This window comes from Epinephelus fuscoguttatus, linkage group LG20, assembly GCF_011397635.1.
Source record: "Epinephelus fuscoguttatus linkage group LG20, E.fuscoguttatus.final_Chr_v1".
In the NCBI taxonomy this organism is placed as follows: Eukaryota; Metazoa; Chordata; class Actinopteri; order Perciformes; family Serranidae; genus Epinephelus; species Epinephelus fuscoguttatus.
Window position 1 is genome coordinate 8,671,014 of NC_064771.1, and position 21,321 is coordinate 8,692,334.

At 40.2% G+C, this 21,321-nt stretch overlaps 2 protein-coding genes across 4 annotated transcripts in view; one reads left to right on the plus strand and one right to left on the minus strand.

Moving 5' to 3' along the window:
* LOC125880338 (myosin-16) overlaps positions 1–2,720 on the plus strand; it is a 75,680-nt gene extending 72,960 nt beyond the window's left edge. For all 3 annotated transcript variants that reach the window (XM_049562676.1, XM_049562675.1, XM_049562674.1), the window contains exons 21-23: positions 524–724; positions 815–961; positions 1,057–2,720. In XM_049562676.1, coding sequence (XP_049418633.1) covers positions 524–724; positions 815–961; positions 1,057–1,206 — 498 coding nt within the window. In that variant the 3' untranslated portion in view covers positions 1,207–2,720. The remainder of the gene's footprint in view (positions 1–523; positions 725–814; positions 962–1,056) is intronic.
* Positions 2,721–3,495: 775 nt separating this feature from the next.
* Positions 3,496–21,321, minus strand: part of LOC125880339 (growth arrest-specific protein 7-like) — an 88,237-nt gene continuing 70,411 nt past the window's right edge. The window contains exons 10-14 of the mRNA XM_049562677.1: positions 16,052–16,180; positions 15,265–15,388; positions 8,057–8,136; positions 7,358–7,456; positions 3,496–6,098 (exon numbers count right to left, since the gene is read on the minus strand). Coding sequence (XP_049418634.1) covers positions 5,985–6,098; positions 7,358–7,456; positions 8,057–8,136; positions 15,265–15,388; positions 16,052–16,180 — 546 coding nt within the window. The 3' untranslated portion in view covers positions 3,496–5,984. The remainder of the gene's footprint in view (positions 6,099–7,357; positions 7,457–8,056; positions 8,137–15,264; positions 15,389–16,051; positions 16,181–21,321) is intronic.

The following is a 21,321-nucleotide window of genomic DNA, read 5'->3' on the forward strand; positions in this document are numbered from 1 at the left end:
ACCCTTGGGGCCTGGGTGCCATCTTTAAATGTGCTGTATACGATATTCAGAGCATATCTAGGATTCAGAGTCTGGGGCAGGATTGTCTGCACACGGTTCTCAACAAGGAGGAGGCTCAGCCGGCGGCTAGCAGCTAACGAAGCTTACAGTGCTAACTACTGCAACAGTGTTGACAGAACTAACAGTGTTTATCCCAGGGGAGAACTGGAGGGTGGACGCTACGCTTCGGCGATTACACTGTCCTGATATCAGTGGTAACTGCTGTATTAGCACAGTGCAAAGCAGCAGTGATTAGCTAACCACTGGGGAACACTCAGAGACTAAAATGCACTAACATGCACGAGCATTCCACCATTTTTTGTCTTGTCTTTAGTGTATCTGGAGGAGCTTCAAGTCTGAGAAAATAACCTGATGATGTAATGAACTCGGAGACTACAGATCCTCATAAATGTAAACTCTCTTATTTACAATAAAACTTGATTAATTATCAGAGTTACAGTCAGTGTCATGTGTCCATGTGCAGGTGAAAGAGATGGAGCTGGAGTTGGACTCGGAGCAGAAGCGGCACGCTGAGACGGTGAAGACACTGCGGAAGAACGAGCGTCGTCTGAAGGAGCTGCTGTTTCAGTCAGAGGAGGACCAGAAGAACCAGCAGAGGATGCAGGAACTGGTGGAGAGGCTGCAGAACAAGATGAAGGCCTACAAGAGACAAGTGGAGGAGGCTGTACGTCGCCTCATCCTCTTACTTTCTCTAAACCTACTTGACGTACAGTACATGTCACTTGATGATATTCTTGTCTGTTTGTCACTGCAGGAGGAGCAGGCCAACATGAACCTAGCGAAGTACAGGAAGACCGTCCATGAGCTGGATGATGCTGAGGAGCGAGCTGACATTGCTGAGTCAGCTCTCACCAAGATCAGGACCAAGAACAGAGGCAGCTTCGGAAAGGGATACTCCTCTGTAAGTATTTACTGACATACTGCTGTAACAGGTTAATGATAAAATCCTGTGGTTGCTCTGAATATTGACTCTGAGGCATGTCTGTGCTCCAACAGGGTTACAGCACTCCGTACCCCGGCCTGGTCAGGTCGCCCAGCTCTGTGGGTTCAGAGGGCAGAGGGGAGAAGATCCTCAATGATGACGAGTCCGTCAGCTCCCTCATCCCAGCGTATCTCAACTCTCTCAAGAAGCTCATGGTTGATTAGAAACTGAGCTGTGACGTCATCACGGTCAGCATTTCAGGTCCGACTCTCTCCAGGTGCTACATCACTCTAGCTCTGATGTCTTTTGAAGAAGTGAAACATGGTACATCATGAAGTTTGAAACATCAGAGAGGCTGAAACCGCAGTTTCACAACGCATCCAGGTCATAAACAAACCTATAATGTGTGTCACCTGTTTGTGTATACTGTACATACCCATTGGACTTTTCTAAAATGTATCCATTCCTTCCTGTCTTTGTTATGACCGCAGTCTGTAAGATCACAGCTTTAATGACACACCACCTTTAATCCAACACGCTTTTATATCCACCTCATGATGTAATGTTTGTATGGTGGCCAACAAGAGCAAACACACTGCAACAGCCCAAAACATTTCTATTTGGAGAAATGTGCTGCAGCGTCAGAAGGAATGCCAATTCAAAAGCACGTACGAGAATCCGAAACAAAAACATGCTGCAATTGAAAAAAGTGCCGCCCCACTTGCCCTCAGAGGCCTAGTAGAACTTCCATTATAAGTGGTAAATGAACTGCATTTCATAGCGCTTTCCTAGTCTTTCGACCGACCACTCAAAGCGCTTTTACACTACGAGTCACATTCACCCATTCACGTACACATTCTCACACTGGTGGCCGAGACACACACACACACACACACACACACACCAACAGAACAGCCATTGGGAGCAACTTGGGGTTCAGTATCTTGCCCAAAGACACTTCGACATGCGGACTGGAGGAGCCAAGCAATGTACTGCTGACCTTCCGATTGATGGATGACCTGCTCTACCTCCTGAGCCGCCATGTTTACTGCATATGCAGTGTTTTTCTGTTGCTTTTGCTTTCATTCATTCGCTTGTGACTGTGCGTCATTTCTGTATTTTTCATTTGCGGTACATTTACATCCTTGTTTTTGTTTTGGGTTTTCATGTGTTTTTGAATTGGCAATGTTTCTCAAGCTGCAGCAAGTTTTTCCTTATGGAAATGTTTTGGGCTTTTGTTGCGTGTTTGCCCTAGTCAACCACCGTAAAACACATTGAACAATGCAAACTGTACTGCAAACTGTAAAATCACCAAAAGGTAGCACTTTATTACAATGAGTAATAAGTCATTTATAAGTCATCAGTTTAGTATGATGTATGAGTTAATACATCATTTATTTGCAGTTGTAAATGTTTAATAATATTATAGTAGCTGTTAATCTTAAGTATGAACCATTCACCATTGTAAATGCTGTACTGTGGTAAAATCTCACGTTGTGGAATTCGAGAGTAAAGCAAAAACAAAGTAACTATATAGGCTAGTAAAACTTTATTCAGTAATGCCTCGCCTTTCATAGATTCACAACAGAGAAGGCGAAACTGCACATAATGCTAGCTAACTTCATCTGTAAGCTAGTCATATGTCTCCCAACTGCTGCAGACTGGAAGGTAAAGATAGCACATGGAGTAAGCACCACATTCTGTAACTTTATAACTAGCAACTTTTAGTTTACTTTTTTTTAAAAAAAAAAAAAATGTAGCTTGTACAGCAAAACTGAGGCTAACAAATATCTACTACTTTAAACAATAAGGCTAGGCTAGCAGGTTAGCTTTGGTTGATTCCTAACAGTTCCCTAATCCCTAACCCAAAAAACACAAGGTTAATCATTTCAAGCATAAAATCTAAGGCTCTTTGTGCTAGTGTATGTAGCTGATAATTCCTACCTGCCAGAGATATATGTACAATCCTTTAGATGTATACAGTCAGCGAACATAGCTGCTATGTACAGTTCAAACCAGTCCAAACCAGTTTAGCTTGTCCCTGAATCACATTTGAGTGTCTTCTGCTAAGTGTCGGGTGTATCGACAAATTCCGTTTAATTACATACATATAAATGATTAGTTCATTATTAACTAATGGCTAATAAATGACTTATAACTAATCATTATTATAAAGTTTCACTAAATAAGATGCAATGTGGTACTATCAACACACGTGTTATTTTAGGTCAATAATAAAAAAAAAAATGCAAAGTCAATATATTTTAATTAAACTGTCTGACAAAGTCCAAGTGTATCTCTGTCTGAACTTTTATCTTTGTTATTGCTGCCTTAACCTGTAACATGGCTTGACCAAATCATTTTATTGTTGAATGTTCAAATGTTTTTTTTTGTGTGTGTGTTTTTTTAGGAAATAAAATTCTTTTTCATTTATTATACAAGCCTTTTTCCAATTTGTGGTCATACACAAATGTCACACACAGAGAGAAAAAAACGACCTGGAAAGGAGCATGTTGACATAAGATACATATTTTCATTTTATTAATGAAAAATTCCAATCTAGCTGTTAATGTACAAAAGCATCTCAGTCCTCTTCTCTCAATAGTCAAGTAATACTAAGCAGTAATACTGGACCAGACATGGGTGTTAAAGAGCATTTTGTACAACATTTAGCTTCTGCAGGCAGCAGCACTGACACTGAATCCAACTGAAGCAACTGATTTCTGTATGTCCAAAACTCGATAAGTAAGAGGGCTGTTATTTCAATTGCATATACAATTTGTATGTTCCATATATTATCAGTGCCAAACTTCTGTGTGTTTGTGTAAGACTCTACTATTTACCGTATTTTACATCCTTCACTCTGCTGCCTCCTCTCACTGCAAATCACACATCTCATATATTTACAGGCTCCCTGTGAACATAACCAAAACACTCTCAACTTCCATTAGTAATAAAATGTGTAACAAGCTCTCTTTAGAATATTTTTTCATATCAACAGCAACTTACAGTATATTTCATAAAAATCACTTGGGTATAAAGTGCAACTGGCAGATTCTTAATTCTTAATAGGTATGAAGTAAAACAGAAGGGGAAGTGATTTGTTTTAGATTTTCACTTGTTTCAGCGATGCAAAGAAGAGCGGCCACATTTGTGATTTTAGTCACAAATCTATTAACAGTTTGTTAAACCCCGACTGACAACAATGATTGTCAGTTACTGACAATCATAGCTTAGCAACTGTAGCGGGGCACAGCAGGCCTGTCAAGCTTTGGATTTCTCACATGCATTAACTTACAAGAGAAATATTCTGCATCAGAAGAGTTTACAGGGTGGAGTCTTTTTTCAAGAAACAAAAACCCAGAAGAACAAAACTGCAGGCTCACAGTAAAACAAATTGGAAACTTTTAAAAAGCAGCTAAAGACAATGGCTTTTGTTAGCATGAGTTTAAGTGTTAGCAATAGCTTACTCAAGCTAGAGAAACTCTGTTTGCAACAGTTGTCATTTCAGCCAACAAAATCCAGAAATGAATGGTTTGTTTGATTACTGCTGTGTGAAACCAAAGACCTATATTTTTCAAAAAGATATAATTGGTTTCCTCTTGTAAACGAAGTAGCTGTGTCTCAATTCAGGGGCTGCAGCCCTCGAGGGACGCAGCCCTGGTGGTCTATGTTGGCCGTGTCCCTTAAAGACCACAATGCCCGAACAGAGCGGTCTCCGAAATGGGATGCACTGGTCTACGGAGGATTTCCAGTTTGTGTCACCAGCTGTGCCCGCCCCTACCCGTTGACACTCCTGTCACCCAGCAACCAACTGCACTTCACTAGAGAAGTTAATAAGATGGTTACAAGATGGTTGAATAATGGAGCCAGAAATTGTTAATTTTTTTTTTTTTTTTTTTTTTTTTTGTTTACAATTTTATTACATGGTTGTGGAGATGTACATGGTTCAAGCTGAGCGAGGACCATTTTTCAGGTATATAAACTATGTAAACTTTTTAAATTAAGATTGTTTAAGCTGTGCACTTATAGCTAAAAGGAAAATGGTGTTGTGTTTAGGAATGCCATATTCTTTGAAAATGACCCAATGGTCATCGGGGTGCAGTGAATAATGGGAAAGGTTCGGCCAAGAAGGATTCACCTGTTGCATCCTCCAAATTCAGAGAAAAAAGGCCTGATTTCTTGGCCGCATTTGAAGGAGCCTTCGACAGCCTTGGTTGTGTCTCTGTGATGCAACTGGTCTTTAAATGCTTCAAAGGCTGCAGCCTCTGAATTGAGACGCAGCTAGTATCTGCCATGTGAGAATGCTGTGCTTGACAGGCAGGGGATGGGGCTTAGCAAACAGTCAATACCTGCACACAGTGGATGTTAGTATTAAAATACATTAGTTTTATTCTGGTACACAGTAATATCACTCTAAGGTCAGAATGCATTTCGCTTAGCAGCATCTGTTAAATCAATTTTGCCAACAACTTGCAGGTCTGAAGTCACACTTGTGTCAACACTCGAGTGACTTCAGTGAATTACCTCACAGAGCAAAAGCACATACAAACTGCAGCATTACACTGCTGCATGACATAAAGCTATTTGACATTTACAGGTGCTAAATGTTCACTGTTGGTGCGTCTTGATCATTCCCCTCACCTTTTACCTCACAGTTCACACTCACAGTTCCATTTCCCTGTGCCACTTCAGCTGAGCATCAGCTTGCATAACAGAAAACCATGACCTGTCACTATCTGACATCTTTGTTCATCACTGAGGGTTCTCACAATACTCCTCAGATACTGACATCATCCTCAGCAGGTTGCTGGCGGGATGTGAAGAGCCAGTGAGTGCTGACTGATCATCCCTCAGTCTGTTAGGAGTCACAAGTGGATCAGTGGGGGGAGGGAGTGAAGATCCCAGCACAGATTTCATCTCCCAGACAGTCCTCAGGCATGCAGCCTCTGAGCCAGAGGGTAAAAGTGTGCACGTGCAAAGCCGTCAAACAGCACTGAGGTCAGATCTCTATGTCAACTGGCCTGATGTCTCCAGTCTTATTCTCCTGCACCCACAGCTCTCTGTCTCTGGCCGGGTCCACACACTGCAGCAGCTGGTCCACCGGCTCCATCGTCTGGACAACGAAAGAACAGTCAAGGCACTGGCTCAGGTGATAGCTAATGTTATCATTGGTCAGTGGGCTTGCACAGTGGCTCTCTAGTTCCCTCTGCTGGTGTAGGTGGTGTAATGATGGGATTGAGGGAAATGTGGTGCTTTTATTAATTTACAATATGCACTAAAGTAAAATATAATTAAAAGTAACAACTGTTATGAAGTGTACAATAAACACAAAACATTTGTCTGACCAGGCATAAAACACTTCAAATGCAAATGTAGTATCAACACTAATAACTGAGTCTCAGCTGTCAAATTAGACATTGGATTTGCATCCAATTTATGTATTGTGAAGAGCTTTTTAAATATCACCTCTTTATCAGTTTTCTTATCGCTTGGCCTGTTTCTGAACTGCTGAAATTAAAACTTTCCCTCAGGGATCAATAAAGTCTTATCTTGATGTCTCCATTAGCTAGGAAACTTGATAAAAATGAAGTTGTCCTTGACTTTAACTTCTACTTGCAAAATTAGGATTACATTATTTATCAGTGTCATTTGACTTAAAGGAATACTTCACCTCCCAAATGATCCAGGGTAAATCAATTACTCACGCTGTGTTTAGGTGAAGTATCGTGCAGTATAATCAAAGTCTCATTTATCCCATCCTTTGCTCAGTACTAAACAAGCAGCCCTTCCTGACAGAGAACTAATGGAAAATGAAACTCACCCATGCTCTCTTCAAAGCCAGACCCCATTTACAAAAACAGGAATTATACGTTGTCGAACACAGAAGCTGCTGGTCTACCACTGCCTCCATCAGTTAGTTCGTGTTATTATATGACTTTGGTGTTTCAAAAGGTTAGTTTGGATTCACAAAAGTCACATAATAACGCAAACTAACTAATTGATCTGGAGGATTTTCAAACAAAATAAAATATAGACATATACAAATGAAATCCTGCTTAATCATCACCTATGGGCTTCTACTCATGTGGTGGGGACTCTGTTTGCAGAGCTCCTGCCCTTTAACTGTATTTTGATGTTTTTGTGAGCTCCCCAGCCAGTGAGAGAGTGCAGGTGCCGTGTCTGAGCGTGTCCGAGCGTGTCCAAATTTGAATGTGTGTTTACAAACAGCAACTGGAAAATCCTCCAGACCCTACCTTTAATTCTAACTGTGTATGTGTCTTAGAGAGAATGACAGCCCTAACCTCTGTCACTCATAAAAGAGTGTGAAGTAGTTTTTTAGTAGCTGTAATACTGAGTTGAAGTTGTACTTACACTTTGGTTGAACATGTCTGTCTCATGCCGAAGGGTGGTGTACTGACACAGATGCTGCCTTATCATTTCCACCCGCTCCACCTCCAGTCGCTCCAGCTCCTGAGGAGGAGAGCATTGTGTAATGCCTCAGTCATCCAAAAATCTCTACACTTCCATCTGTCTACACTGAGCAGAAAAGTCGGTCTACAGTGCTAACAGGGGATTAACAATAATTTCACAAGAAGTATTCGCAAATTCCCTGTTTGGAAGACTGTCAACTATTTCATTTAAAGGTTGGGTCTTTTCAGAATTGTTATGGGGATAAAAAGTATGACTTGGAAGCAACCAGATGCTTGCTACATATAAATGAGCCAAGCACTTAAAACTCTGTAAAATCAATAAATGTATGAATTGGAGAGGAGTTTCCCATTACTTTTGCACATACAGTATACATGTCTAAATCTGAAGATTCTTCTAACAAACTGAAAAAACAAACAAAAAACAAACAAATAAAAAAGTAAAAAAAAAAAAAATAAAAAAAAAAGTCAGTCAGTTTGGCTAGTTAAATTGAGTTTTGTACACTGAAAATGTTATGAAAAAATGAGCTAAAGCAAGTCTAATAAATGTAAGATCTTATAAACTTGAAGAAGATCTAAAGAAAAAAAAAAACAGCTTCCTCTCACACAGCAAACTACACACATTAAACACATGATTTCTTACCAGACTTGTGGTGACCATCTCTTCAAACCATTTGGACTGAGACTGGTTATAAAGGTCGACACAGCGCATCAGATCGTCTCCTGTTTGAGAGAATAAAGAGAATGTCATCAGACTTTTTAAAGGTGGAAATTCATGCACACATATGACTACATGAGACCAGACAAAATCTGGGCGTACTGCACATTACAGTGTACAATGCACTATACTACACTCCACACACTAGGTGGTGCTACTTCCTAACTGTTCCCACACAGCTGTTGCGTTACTGCAACACACGTTCACTATTTGTTCCACTTCACTCAGCTGATGCGATTATCCCAAACAGTGCAGACAATCTGGACTGATAATAGATTTCATTATGATAGCATAAGCAACAATAAAAGGAGAGGTCTAATCCATCCTTTCATTAATGTTACGGCCTGTATCCTGGTGACAACAAAACAAACACTAATCATCAGTTAGATTAAATCAGGGAGGAAATGATGCTGATCATTCTGTGCTTCAGCAGATGACTCTCAATCTTCTGCTCATATATCTGCTACTTTTTATTTACATTAACATCATACTCATCTTTTAAATGTGTGAATGCTTGACAGCTCCCAGACAGTGTAGGACAGTGTTTCTCAAAGTGGAGTCCTAAAATGGGCCCTTCAGGTCCATGGAAATATTACTGTTTTGATCTGAGATTTCACTGTTCCAGTTACAGTGAAGGGAGTTATATAACTCTCTGCCAAGTCATTTCTAGTGGTAAATAAGGAAGGCTCGTAGTTTGTAGCCTAGGTGCTGTCCTCTCAATCATCATGCAGAACTCTGATTTGTTCAGCAGTTTAAAAAGGCCTCTTGCTGAACCAATGTGGGGCCTGAGTTGGAAAAACAGTCAACCAATCAGAGTTCTGTGGGAGGGATTCAGAAGGGAAGCATCATCTTTTTAAGGAGCTTGCTAGTTACCTAGCTACATCCATGAAAAAGAAAAAACGTGGTGACAGGTGTATTTACATAACTGTGAAAAACAAGGTTACAAAAAACATGGTTTGATGTTTTTTTCTGTAAATGGCCCATACATTTAACCCCGTAAATGGACTCGATAAGAAATTCAGAGATTCTGCAGAGTACAACCTGAAGAGTATGACCTGTATACAGTGTTGGAGGCAGGACCCTGTTCATTCCTATGAAAGTTGCTCATTAAATTTTAACTTATTGGTTACAAAATTACGATTTTCCTCATTGTGGGGCCCAGGAAGCAAGAACATCAGAGACTTCTGCCGGCTGTGCAGCAGCTAACTTTTGGTTTAGCCCTCTGCTAATTTGGATGGGGGTAAAATAACTTAACGTTGCAGCTCTTCCAGACTTTTAAAATGTTATCTGTACAAATGAATCAAATTCTGATAGTAAAATGAGTCATTTCGCAGCAGTTCACATTGTAAGTCTATGGGAAAAAGTCTGTTTGGGCCCCATGGCATCACGTGACGAAACCCAGAAAATATACTTCCATGTTTGGCCACTATGTCAAATTGGCTTCACAGCCCTGTGCTGTTCCTGGGGGCTTAAAGCTGAGTGGCACTGCAGGGTTCGGTGATGATTCTCTATGGGTTTGTCACTAAAAGTGACATCTTTAACATTACACACAGTCATATGAACCATTATTGGTATAAACATATTGGTTACAGCTGCTTTAAGTAGCCTTAAGCTGACATCTTTTTGCAGTATTGTATTTTTTCCATCAGCTTGTTCCAAGTCTACATTTTAGTCTTCTCGTACATCATTTTATGCATATTTCTCCAAAATTCTGCCTGACATTTGGTATCTTTGAAAACTTAAAGTGCCCTGCCAGGATAAAAAAAAAAAAAAGTTTTGTGGGTTTGAACAATGTTTGGCCGTACAGCATGATACAGTTTTAATGACAGACATACTGGTGGGTCTGCGGGACTTAAGAGGGTAAAAGGAACAGATCTATTTAAACTGATTTTCATGTGGACTGTGTGTTCCAACACATCAAAAAGTTGTTTGCTGCTGCAGCAGCTGTAAAGTTTACAGTAAACAGGGTCTTTGGGTCAGCTGAGAAATATGCTTCTATAAATAGAAAGTGAAGAAAAACGGGAAGAAAATGCAAAAGAGCTGCTGTTTATGCTGCAGATAAGCCTGTCACATCAGCCCTCCAACCCTTAAAAAAACGAAATGAGTACCAATAAATTCCCTTCTTTTAAAGTTAAGACCAAAAGTAATGAGCTCCATAAAAGGGTGATCATGGCCTTAGGAGGTTGATATAAATAAAATCCCTGGTATAAGGACACATAAATGAGTAAATGCTGTGTGTAGTCCAATGCAGCGAGAGCACCATGCGATAATGAGTCTTTGTTATGAGCAGACAGATGCCGTGCTTTAGTTGTTTTGGCATCAGCCTCCCCTTTGCTTCCCTCACGCTGTAGTCATCATCACTGGCAGCCAGACGCCATGAGCACCGTCAACAACTGCTGCTGTTTTTCTCCCTGGTTGCATAAGCAGCACGGAGGAGGAATGACTCTGTGTGAGTGAAGAGAGCCAGTTTGGATGGAGGATTCGCACTTGTGTGTGACAGCATGTGGTCGTGCCTGGTTGAGTCATGACATCACACTTCGGCGGAGAGTCTACATCTGTTTACTCTTAGCGAGTCACTTTCCTCAGGTCGCACACCTATTAAAAACTTGAACAAACCAACCCAGCTGCTACTCATGCTACTTTTCCACCCCTCCTCTTTTTCCCCTCGCACCCGTCTAACATGCAGTCTGTTAGGAGCATGACATGTGTGTGAATGTAGCCTTATAACGAGACCAGACTGCCATGTCTTGGTCATGTTAGCCACTTTCTGTCGGTGAGGGGATCCCGTTGAGGTCTGCTGGCACAAGCTGTTGTTGTGGTTGCGAGGGAGCGCTTAAACTTTATCATGTCAATCAAATGTGGATACCACTTGCAGTCACCATTTTTGTCAGCTCAGCCGCAGCTTCCACCAATAAAGACTGACCTCTGGTGGCGCATGATATGTACTACAAATATTACATCCTAAATACAGCATCTCTGTATGAGTTTAAAGATGAGTGTCAGTATTTGTTCACCATATAAGGTAATCGCGGCCTAGCCTCCCACATGTGAACATGACTTTTATACATATTATTTTGAATAAAATCTTATGTCGTTGTGGAACTGCGTGCTGCTCTCAGCGCCCCCATGCTCTGCTGTTGCTCCCTCTCCGTTTATCATGAGACTACTGCTGTGGGAGTGTGAGCTCCGCACCAGAGAACAGTTGGTGAAAGGTCTGCCTGCACACACGGGCAGTGACAGGGCTAACTGTTAGCAATGCACAGCTAACAGTTATTAGTACTTTTAACAACTGAGTTGAGCCATTTTGGTGTCCGTGTCAGTGTAAGTTTGCATGGACAAATAAGCGCTTGGTGTTAGCCGCTGCTGTTGTGTTCAGGCTGTTCTCATGCACTATTCATACGTTTTCCTATGAAAAGTAATGCACCAAAATTCATACATATTCCACATAATCACAGGCCAGAAATGTATGCATAACCCACGTATTTAGGAAGACTACGACTGTATGCACGGGCAGGAGGAAAAAAGGAAGCGGTTCCCTTAAAGAGGCAGGTTGGGGTGGTGGTGGTCACAAAACACAGGACTTTACCAGGGAGACCAGTTTCCAGAACTGTGTGAACTGAGTCATTTTAAGACACGTCCTTACTATGTTTCTGTTCATAAACCTAACCCCAGTAACTTACTTGACTAAAACTAACCTACATAACTTGATGTTAAGTGCGTAACTTTACATTAAGCACAGAACATCATTCGTGGGGCGCTTATTTGTAGCATATCAAACAAAGCGCTGTAAGAGGATATGTTGCTGTGTTAGCTCGTGCTAAGCAGGCAGTCGTTTAACTGATTAGGGGAAGAGCAGTGATGTGTCCAACTTGTTATAACTAACTTAGGTTTACTCTGAATTAATGGTTTACTAGGAATTAAAGCCTGGCTGTTCAAAAAATGAATTTCAAATTTCACTTTCACTGCCAATTTACATTTCTTTTTTTTTTTTTTTTTGTTGCCAGTACTCGAGAACTGAAAAATAATTTAATGCGAGTACTTGGATATGGATATTACATAAAATGCCCATCGCTGACATATATACATAAATAAGCGTACACATGCACAAACATGCACACACACATATATAGATATACACCCCGCACTCTGTTTCAACACAGGACTAAGAGTGCAGCAGAAAAAGAAAAAAACGACTGTATTGAATTGAGCAAGAACGTGTTTTATTGCTTATGAATTCAACTTTATATTTGTTAGAGGAAGTGTTATTTATTCTTTCAAAGTTACAGTCTTACAGTAACATGTATTTTAGTCCCACATTCAGTCTAAAAAGATTTGATAGAGACCTCTCTTTCCAGTAGAATTTCACTCAAGTAGTCAGCAGAATAAGTCTCTCTCTATAATGTAGATGAAATGACTTTGTGGGATGGAATTGTTTTGCAGCCAAATTATTCATGTGCATGTATGTGTCTGTATCTTCCCCAAGGGACTGTGGAGTTAGTCCACACCCACGCCTCTCTGCAAGTCTGGTGTGAACGCACAATGTTTCTGACCCCCCTCCTTCTCTCCTCTCCCATCCCTCTTAAAAAAAAGAAAACTCCCAGTCTGGCTCGAAGTGCTGATAAAGCTCATGACTCATGTAAAAGACAAACACAGTATCTCAGTTCACAGCCGATCTCGAGTGACCGCTTCAATGAAGAGCTAAAGAAACTGTGGAGGAGGATAGTAAGTTAACTGTTTGCTATCAGTGGAGTCTGATTTGTAGCTAGACTGGAGTCAGCGCTGACACAAACCACTGTGGATCATCTTCAGATGATCTCTTAAAGGAGAGAATCCTACATCTGGTGGGGAGGGACTTTTATAGGTTGAATGATGAAATCCAGATCCAGATATCTGCATTTCAGAGTACTATCACCTTCCAAACAACATTTTCTTTGCACATTATATTAAGTAATTCAGATAACATAAATGTTTGTGCAAACTTCTTTAAAGGCACGGCCAAAACCCAACTCTTTGGACAAGAGCAACAAATCCTCACAGTGCCTGACCAGACAGCCACGAAATTCATGGTCCCCAGAAGATGATTCTAATGATTTTAGTGAGCTATTAGGTATAAAAAATTCTCCCCTTCTCAACTCTTTGCTCCATTATTCATAGTTCCCTTGAGGATGTATCTTAATGTTTTTGGTAAAACTCCAGATCTTTCTTTCAGCACAAAAGCTACAGAGCAGATTGCAAAGACATTTACAGAACTCATTCTTACAGTGTACTCTTTCTATTTTTAATACTCCATGAGGTTTTTTCTAATGCTACTGTCAGACAAAAATGTAATTTTTCCCCCCAAAATATCTAATAATCCATCGCACATGATGACATTAAATTAACAAAGCACATTAAGGTTCCATAGAGGATGAACCCTTTTGGCTGTAATGGCTCCATAATCTGTAGTACCCAACTCAAAACAAACTTCACATATTCAGCTACATCATCAGTATGTGTTTTGTTCTGTACAGAACATTCTTTTAATGGGGTGTAATAAACATTGCAGCCTCTAGGGGGCACTCGTCATGAACTACTGTAGCTTGTGAATCAACAGCTTTCACACTGGCCAATTGTGAACATGCTAGGCTAGTCAGTCACAGTAGCTCTTCAAACTTGTTAGTTTTCTAATTGTCAGTTAGCTAATTTGTTAGCTGGGTCACTAAAGGGAAAATATGTCACAATGTTCACACAGGTTTTAAAGACTATTTAGTACTATCAATTCCTGTCCGGTGACATGAAGGTGCCGCTCCCTCCTGTGATTCCAATTTTGCTATTCATATTTTAATGAAAAATTGTTTTTGTTATACATTTTTGCGACATAAATCATACATAAGTAGAGTAACATGGGATGACTAATAAAAAAAGCGCTGCCTATAGTCTGTCTGTGTGCGGAAGGGTGCACTTTTCGTCACCTGATTTTCTTCGTGGCCCCTGATTGGTTGATACTCCACACCAAATGTAACAGGTCCGAAAAAACTGTTGCCAATCTGGGCAATTGTCCACCAATTTGGGTGGCTTTAGGATGGATTGTGTTGGTGAAAATTAGCTTGAGTGGGTTGACAAAACTTTGGCCTGGTTTGTCATGGTGTGGACATTTTTCTAATTTCTATTAAAATTCATAATATTTTCCTGGCAAATTATGATGTTTTTGAACCAACCTGGCAACACTGCAGTAGCTACAAGGCTACATGACCAGGATGGTCAACAACACGCCTGCCAGCTTCTAGCTGGTCGGACCAGCTACTAGCAATGATTGCTAATATAAATCAACAATTTACTGAAAATAATACAATTTTGAAAAACACATTATAAGGTTAATGTCTACTGGTCGTCTCCAGGGACCCCTATACGGCCAACAATGCCACCTTTGCCAGGCAACAGCATTCAGAGAGCCATGGATGAGAGCAGGCGAGTGGAAAAAAACACTGACACATCACCAGCAATACGATAATACCATCCAAAACACATGATTCTGGGGATACATAAATAAATACTAATATTTGAAAATACAAAAACAGCCAGCATAGCAAGAGCTCACTATAGTGCCGTAGCCCCAATAAGAAGAACTGCCCCTGTCTCACAACTTAACAGAAGCATGCCCACTCTTGAAGCAGTTCATACTCCAACAGAGGAGAGTTTAATAAAAGTGTATGGTGCAACATAGCTTAGCTACAATAGCTTCCTCCATTTTGTAATCTCCGGCTTTCCTGTCTCTCAACGGTCAGCACAACAAGTACAAAATTCTTTTGTTTACAGAGCTGCAAACCTGACAAGAATTTGATGACATTCTGGGGTTCAATGTACAAAACTGTTTTGGAGTCAGCTTGACTGTCCTTTAGGAGACAAGAAGCAATAAACACAATCACACTAAAAGTTCTGTTAACTGCATGAGCAGCACTAAAATGGAGTGAAGTTAAAATTGACCAGCATCAGCAGTCAACACCAACTTCTGCTCGCACCATATGTTTTATATCCACAGACATATGAGAGCTTGCAGGGCAGAGCTCCCTCCTTCCTGAAACAACAAACACCTGAGTGAGACTGTGACCCCGCAGTAACCCTGCAGTGAGACCTTTGACCCCACTGGCTCTGACCTGCTTGTGTGGATTTCCTGCGTGCCTTCTTGATGTCTTCTTCAATCTTGTTGCTGAGTTTGATCTCCAGCTGCTGAGTCTTCAACTCCAGCTCTTTCTGTCTGTCAGCCAGAGCTTTACGGGCCTGCCGGAGATAAGGGACTGGAGTCAGAGACACACTCAAATCTCACAGCTGCACATAAAGAAGTATTTTTATCCCAAAGCAAGATGCCGTCCTATTATCCTACTATAAAATAGTCTGCAAGTAGTAAATGGCCTGCTTTTAAAGTTCTATCTGAGTTACAGCCAGCATTTTTTTAACTAACGTGTAATGTCCTAGAAGCATCATCGCAATTAAAGTGATAAAAGTTTGCTTCCATTAATCACAGTGATAATGCAGTCTCCTACACACTGTCGTAGTATTCATCTATCATCCAGTGCCTTTGACAGCCAACATAGTCAGTATCTTATTTCCTGTCCTGCTTTAAATGTTCAATTGTCCATCAGATGAGTTTATCAGAGAGAAACGGTTTTGTCCCGTCTCCCAGTGAATGCTGCTCAGATGACAGATGATGTGAGACAGATTTGCAGTTGCCTTCAGGCTTCAGCCAATTGCTTTTCATTGTACACAAAAAAGCAGGAAACATTCCAGGGACGGGAAACAGCCGTCTGCTTATGGAAGGGATGTGGAATTTTAATCACCAGCAAGATGATTCCTGAAATCCTGCTGCTGCCGAGCGCAAGGACAGAACTGTGTTACATTAGAGTTGCTTTTCTTGTTCTTATATCTGTATGTGTTCATGTGTACCTTCTCCACCGCTGCATAGCGACCAACCAGCTGCTTCCGCAGGTCAGCAATGTGATGGTCGAACCTCTTCATGTCTTTCTTAAAGTTCTCCCTGAAGGTCAGGAAAGGCTTCTCCACCTCACTCTGAAGCTGCTCAAAACAACACAATGATTCAGAATTAAGCAGCAGAACATAATGAAAGTCCATTTAAGTGGAGTTCTCCCTCGTGGGAACCTCATGTCTTTGTGCCAATTTAAAAGCAAAGGGTCTCCAAGGGTGACAATGTATCACTTGCTTTAGCAGCCATTTTCCTCCCAAGAGCTTTATTTAATAATGTTATCAACATCCACAAGAGTTACCATGTACAGGACTTAAAGTGGCATTAAAGGAATACTTCACACCCCAAACAACCATTTGTTTATCAGATACTCAACCTATGTAACACTGAATTCAGGTAGACGTAAATGTTTTTCTTGAATGCCTCCGGTGAACAAATACTCTGAGAAACTGAGAAAAGTCTTCATGAATTAAAGTCATAGGGGTCCATGTTTAACAACAACAAACAATCTGTTTACAAACTCTCGCACCAGTCGTGCTGTAGGATCCAAGTATCATTTATCCAGTCGTATGCTCAGTACTCAGTACCCAAACAGACAGTACTTTCCAATGGGGAGGTGAACTGAAAGTGAAGATCAGGGATGCTCTCTTCAAAGCCAGACTTCATCAACAAAAACAGTAATTTTACATTGCTAAATACAATAGCTGCTGCTTTATCACCGGTTTCATTGGTAGTTTGTTTGTGTTATTGTGTAACTTGTGTGAATCTGAACTAAATCTTTGAAACACCAAAGTTACACAATAACACACTAACTGACTGAGGCAGTGGTAGACCAGACACTCGCGTGTAGGGAGGTAAATTACAGTTTTTTGTCAATGGAGTCTGGCTTTGAGGAGAGCATAGATATACAGTATGTCACATTCTGTTTAGTTCCCTATCAGAAACATCTGTCTGTTTGGGAAGTACTGAGCATACAACTGGATGAATGAGACTTGGATTATACTGCACAAGTTGTGTAAGAGTTCGGAAACTGATGTTTTGATATAGTTTTGTTGTTACACACAGAGACCCCTATCACATCAATGCATCAAGAATTTTCTCTGTTTCTGAATTCTTTGTTTAATGTGGAAGAATGTGAGAAAAACAAAGTTTGTCAACTAAAAGTCAAAAAAAGTAAAATTAGATAAAAATTAAAAATATATAGCTACATATTTTTTTTATTATTATGGTGAGTTTTCGTCATGTTTCCATAACACAAAATTAAAACAATGATTTTCTTCGGTGCTATTTTTAAGTTTTCCATGAAAAAGGTTTGTTACTGTAACTTTTATAATCTTGTTCAACAAGCTAATCTTTAAAGGCATGTTTCAAAGTTACATTAGTGATGATAACTTTAGCACGCTTATGTTATATACTGTAGCTTCAGTGAAGAACACATTATCACATCATGCAACAATGCTAATCTTTAATCACACATTACTAATATCAACTAACATCAATGCTGAAAAGCTTAGCAGTAAAAGAGGCTCTATGCGAAATTAAGAGCGTATGAGTTGTCTAGACACGGTTCTCAACATGGAGGTTGATGCTAATGGTGCTAACTCAATGACCAGCGTTAAACAATGGAAACAGTGCTGACAGAGCCAACAGTGTTAACAAGGGGGGGACTGGAGAGTGGGCTGTATGCTTCTGCATCAATGCTGTCCCAATATCAGTGGTAACTGTTGTATTACTATAGTGCAGAGCAGCGGCAATGAGCTAACTTGCACAGAACCAGACCAACCATAATACTAACATTAAATACACACATTTTTATAAATACTGATAGTAAAGGTATATTTGCCCAATAGTGCTTGAATATTCTACTTTCTGTGTCCGTTACCTTCTAATCTTCAGCTAATAGGATGTTTAAAAAAACAAACTAACAGCAAAAGCTAACCCATAACTGTCATGGAAGCAAAGGAAGTGACAATTCCGTCCATGGCTCCAGGACTAAAGCTGGGATGTAAGGCAATTTTAATGTAGTGGTCACAGTTGGAACTACATGTCATGTAGCATTGCACACTGGTGCCAAACTTTGTTCTGCTGTCCTTACCAGGCCCACAAGGAATCTGTGCCTGCCAATATTCAATGACACCTCCACAATTTTTCTGCAGATTTTCATAAAAATTGTTACCTTAAAGTAATATTGTCTATCAAATTACAAGCAAAAACAGATTCCACTAAAGCTGGCCTGGTTCATAAATTGCAGATGTGCAGGACTGCAGATTTCATTTGGGTCAAGTCATTACATTATTTTTTTTTCACAAACACTCCAAAATGGTTCTCTTTGTTCTTCTTTTTAGATCCAATAGAAATTCTAAATAAGCCCAAAAATGTGGAAGCCTGAGAAACTTTTTCCATGTTTGTCCCTAGTGAGCAGCTTTCATTGGAATAAATGGAGCAGCAATATTCAGTTCTCTAAATACATCCGCGCTTCACTCTGGAGACCCTCTGCTCTTCACATTGTCTCACAGGCCCCGTGTCCCCAAGTTGGACTCTCTCAGCAAATGTAGACCAAAGTTTTGCTTTAACAGGCAAAAACATCATCACTGTGAGCTTCTTCATCAAACAGAGTCACACTGATGGTGGAATAAAGTAGGCCAGAGCTGCATTCAGCCCCTCAGCTTATCACATTTGGTTGAACAGTGTCATGTGAGGACAGGCTGTTTGCAACAGGACAAATATAGAAAAGAGTTCCTCGGAAAAGTCTTTTCCACCCAGTTCTAGTGTATTTCATGACATCAGGCTGTGGTGAGAGAAAAAGATGAATGAGCATACAGCTGAATTTCAATTTGGCGTCACTCAGAGGTGACGTATTGTGTTCACTGTCCAAAAGCATGCACAACTTTTGATTACTTTCAGATTCCTGATAACAGAAAAGAATAAATCTTTCAGGCAACTTTAAGTGTTGAGTGACACTATAAATCCAGAGGTAGAAACACTAACTCTTCATGCATATAAAGTGGTGTGGGAGTAAAATTACTTTTTTTCCCAGCAGCAAGTCATGAAAAGAATTTTACTATTTGAATTGAAGTAATGATAAAGTTATCGATCAAAAAGGAAAATCACTTTAATCCTCCCTCTTCATATATCTGATTTAATTATCCAAAAACCATAATTAGTTCCATTTCCTGTCGTCGCTTTCAACGTTATGTCATCATCCTCCCACAGTGAGTTAGTTTAGATGAGAAATGATTTGATTTTTGGAGCCAAACAACAACCAGAACATTATGCATCAACATTGTTTAGCTTCCTTTTCAGATTTTTTCTGATTTCTAAATGTAAATGACACACAGTGTGAAATCTTCCTGCTCCGAGAATGTGACAAGATAATATTATTTCTGAATTGAGTAACTTGTGGGTAGCAAGCCTGTCACTAGTTATATGATCCCTAATAAGCAATGTGAAGTTCCGTCCCAGCAGTCAGTGATGAATGAGATCTGCTGCTCCCCCCTACAGTCACATTGGAAGCAATCATTCAAAGTTCATTTCCACTCAAATCCTTCCTTCTCCTTCAAGAAGCTGGAACTGTGCCGCACATCTGTGCATCTCTGGAGGATAACATCACCGGCTCCATTTCCTCCATCAGTCCAGCTGTAATCCTGGTCTCCATCTTTCCTCTTCCCTCTCAAAACTCCCGAGACAAACCCATCTAGCACTTCCACTTCACAACCCTTAAAGTAAGAGCAGCTCCCTTTGGAGCCAGAGGTGGAGGTGAAAACTTGAGTGAAGTTCTTTGACTTGAAGCACTAAACACTGAGAATCTTTCCCATTAAGAGGAAGCCTCATTGACTATGTTTACATGCACAAAGTATTCCAGTTTCTGCTCTTATTTTTCGCAACAGACAGTATTCCTGCCAAGCTGTTTACATGGCTAAAGAAAATACATATTCCACTAATATTCTCCTTCACATGCAGCCATCCATACTCCAATGACTTGCCTTACCATGACATTTATCATGTGCCATTTTGTTTCTTTGCATCAAAATAGGATTTTTTCAGTTGTTGTTTAACCATGCAAACATAGCCTCCCTCTTTCCCTCCTTTTACCGCCTTCTCAAAAAGGTCACTGTTGCGATATTTGCACATATCAAAAAACCTTCTGATATCCATAGTTTTCATAATATTCAAAAACAGGTGTGTTTCTTGTTCTGACCAAAAATGAGGGCTTTTCTTTTGGGCATGCATCTCTACCCCACAGCCTTGCAAACTGTTAGCAAGTTTGTGTACAACACATCCATGACAACCCACAGAGCCACCCTGGTCATCTTTGGAATAACAGTGGAATATTAGTGTGCATGTAAACGTTTTCAGTGTCATATGTATGTGCTTCAAAGAGCCATCAGGAAGCCCTGCACTGTATATAATTACATTTGAAGGCAGTCTGTCTGCCTCGTGAGTCACATGTGCTTTCAGCTGCAGAGCTCAGTCAGGATGGAGTCACATACTGTACGAGATGTTCTTTACTTTGTGTAATGCTGATCATTTTTTTGCTCTAAAACTTTCTAAAGTATGACATATTGTTACCTTTTGCATAAGATTAAGATTTCTCTGCAGTTTCTTTTTTCAATTAACAATTCTTGTACTTTTCACATGCTCTATAATTGAACAGTGGGTGTCCTTTTTTCACAGTCATGTAGTGTCAGAAATGTCGCCTGCATCTGTAAATGTCTTCAGTAAGGAGAAACGGCTGCTGATTTAGTTCAAGCCTGTAGATATTGCACAGTATACGAAAGACAGACTGTGACTGCTTGTTAATGTATTAGGGATGCACCAATCCACTGGATCAGAATCGGAATTCATGCGATTTTCTTTATGTTACTTTAAATGATTCCAATGAGCTCCTCACAGAGAGGAAAACAGATTATAACACTGAGGGAAAAAAGCATAACACCAGCACTTGATTATGAGCACATAATCTGACTAACGGATCAGAATCTCAGTTCATTCCTACCATGTCAATCATGGCTCTCATTTACACTTTGCTGCATCCAAACATAAAGTTTAAATGTCACAATAGTTTTCAACCTAGACCCTATTTTCCCATATTTTTGTTCTAAGTTACTAATGAAGACATACAATTTTGAAATTGGTCCTTTATTGAGTGACAGGGCGGCAGCTGCCAGTCACAATACAGGCTGCAATGTAACCACTCAGGGTAATGCACACCATCAATTTAAGTCGACTTAAA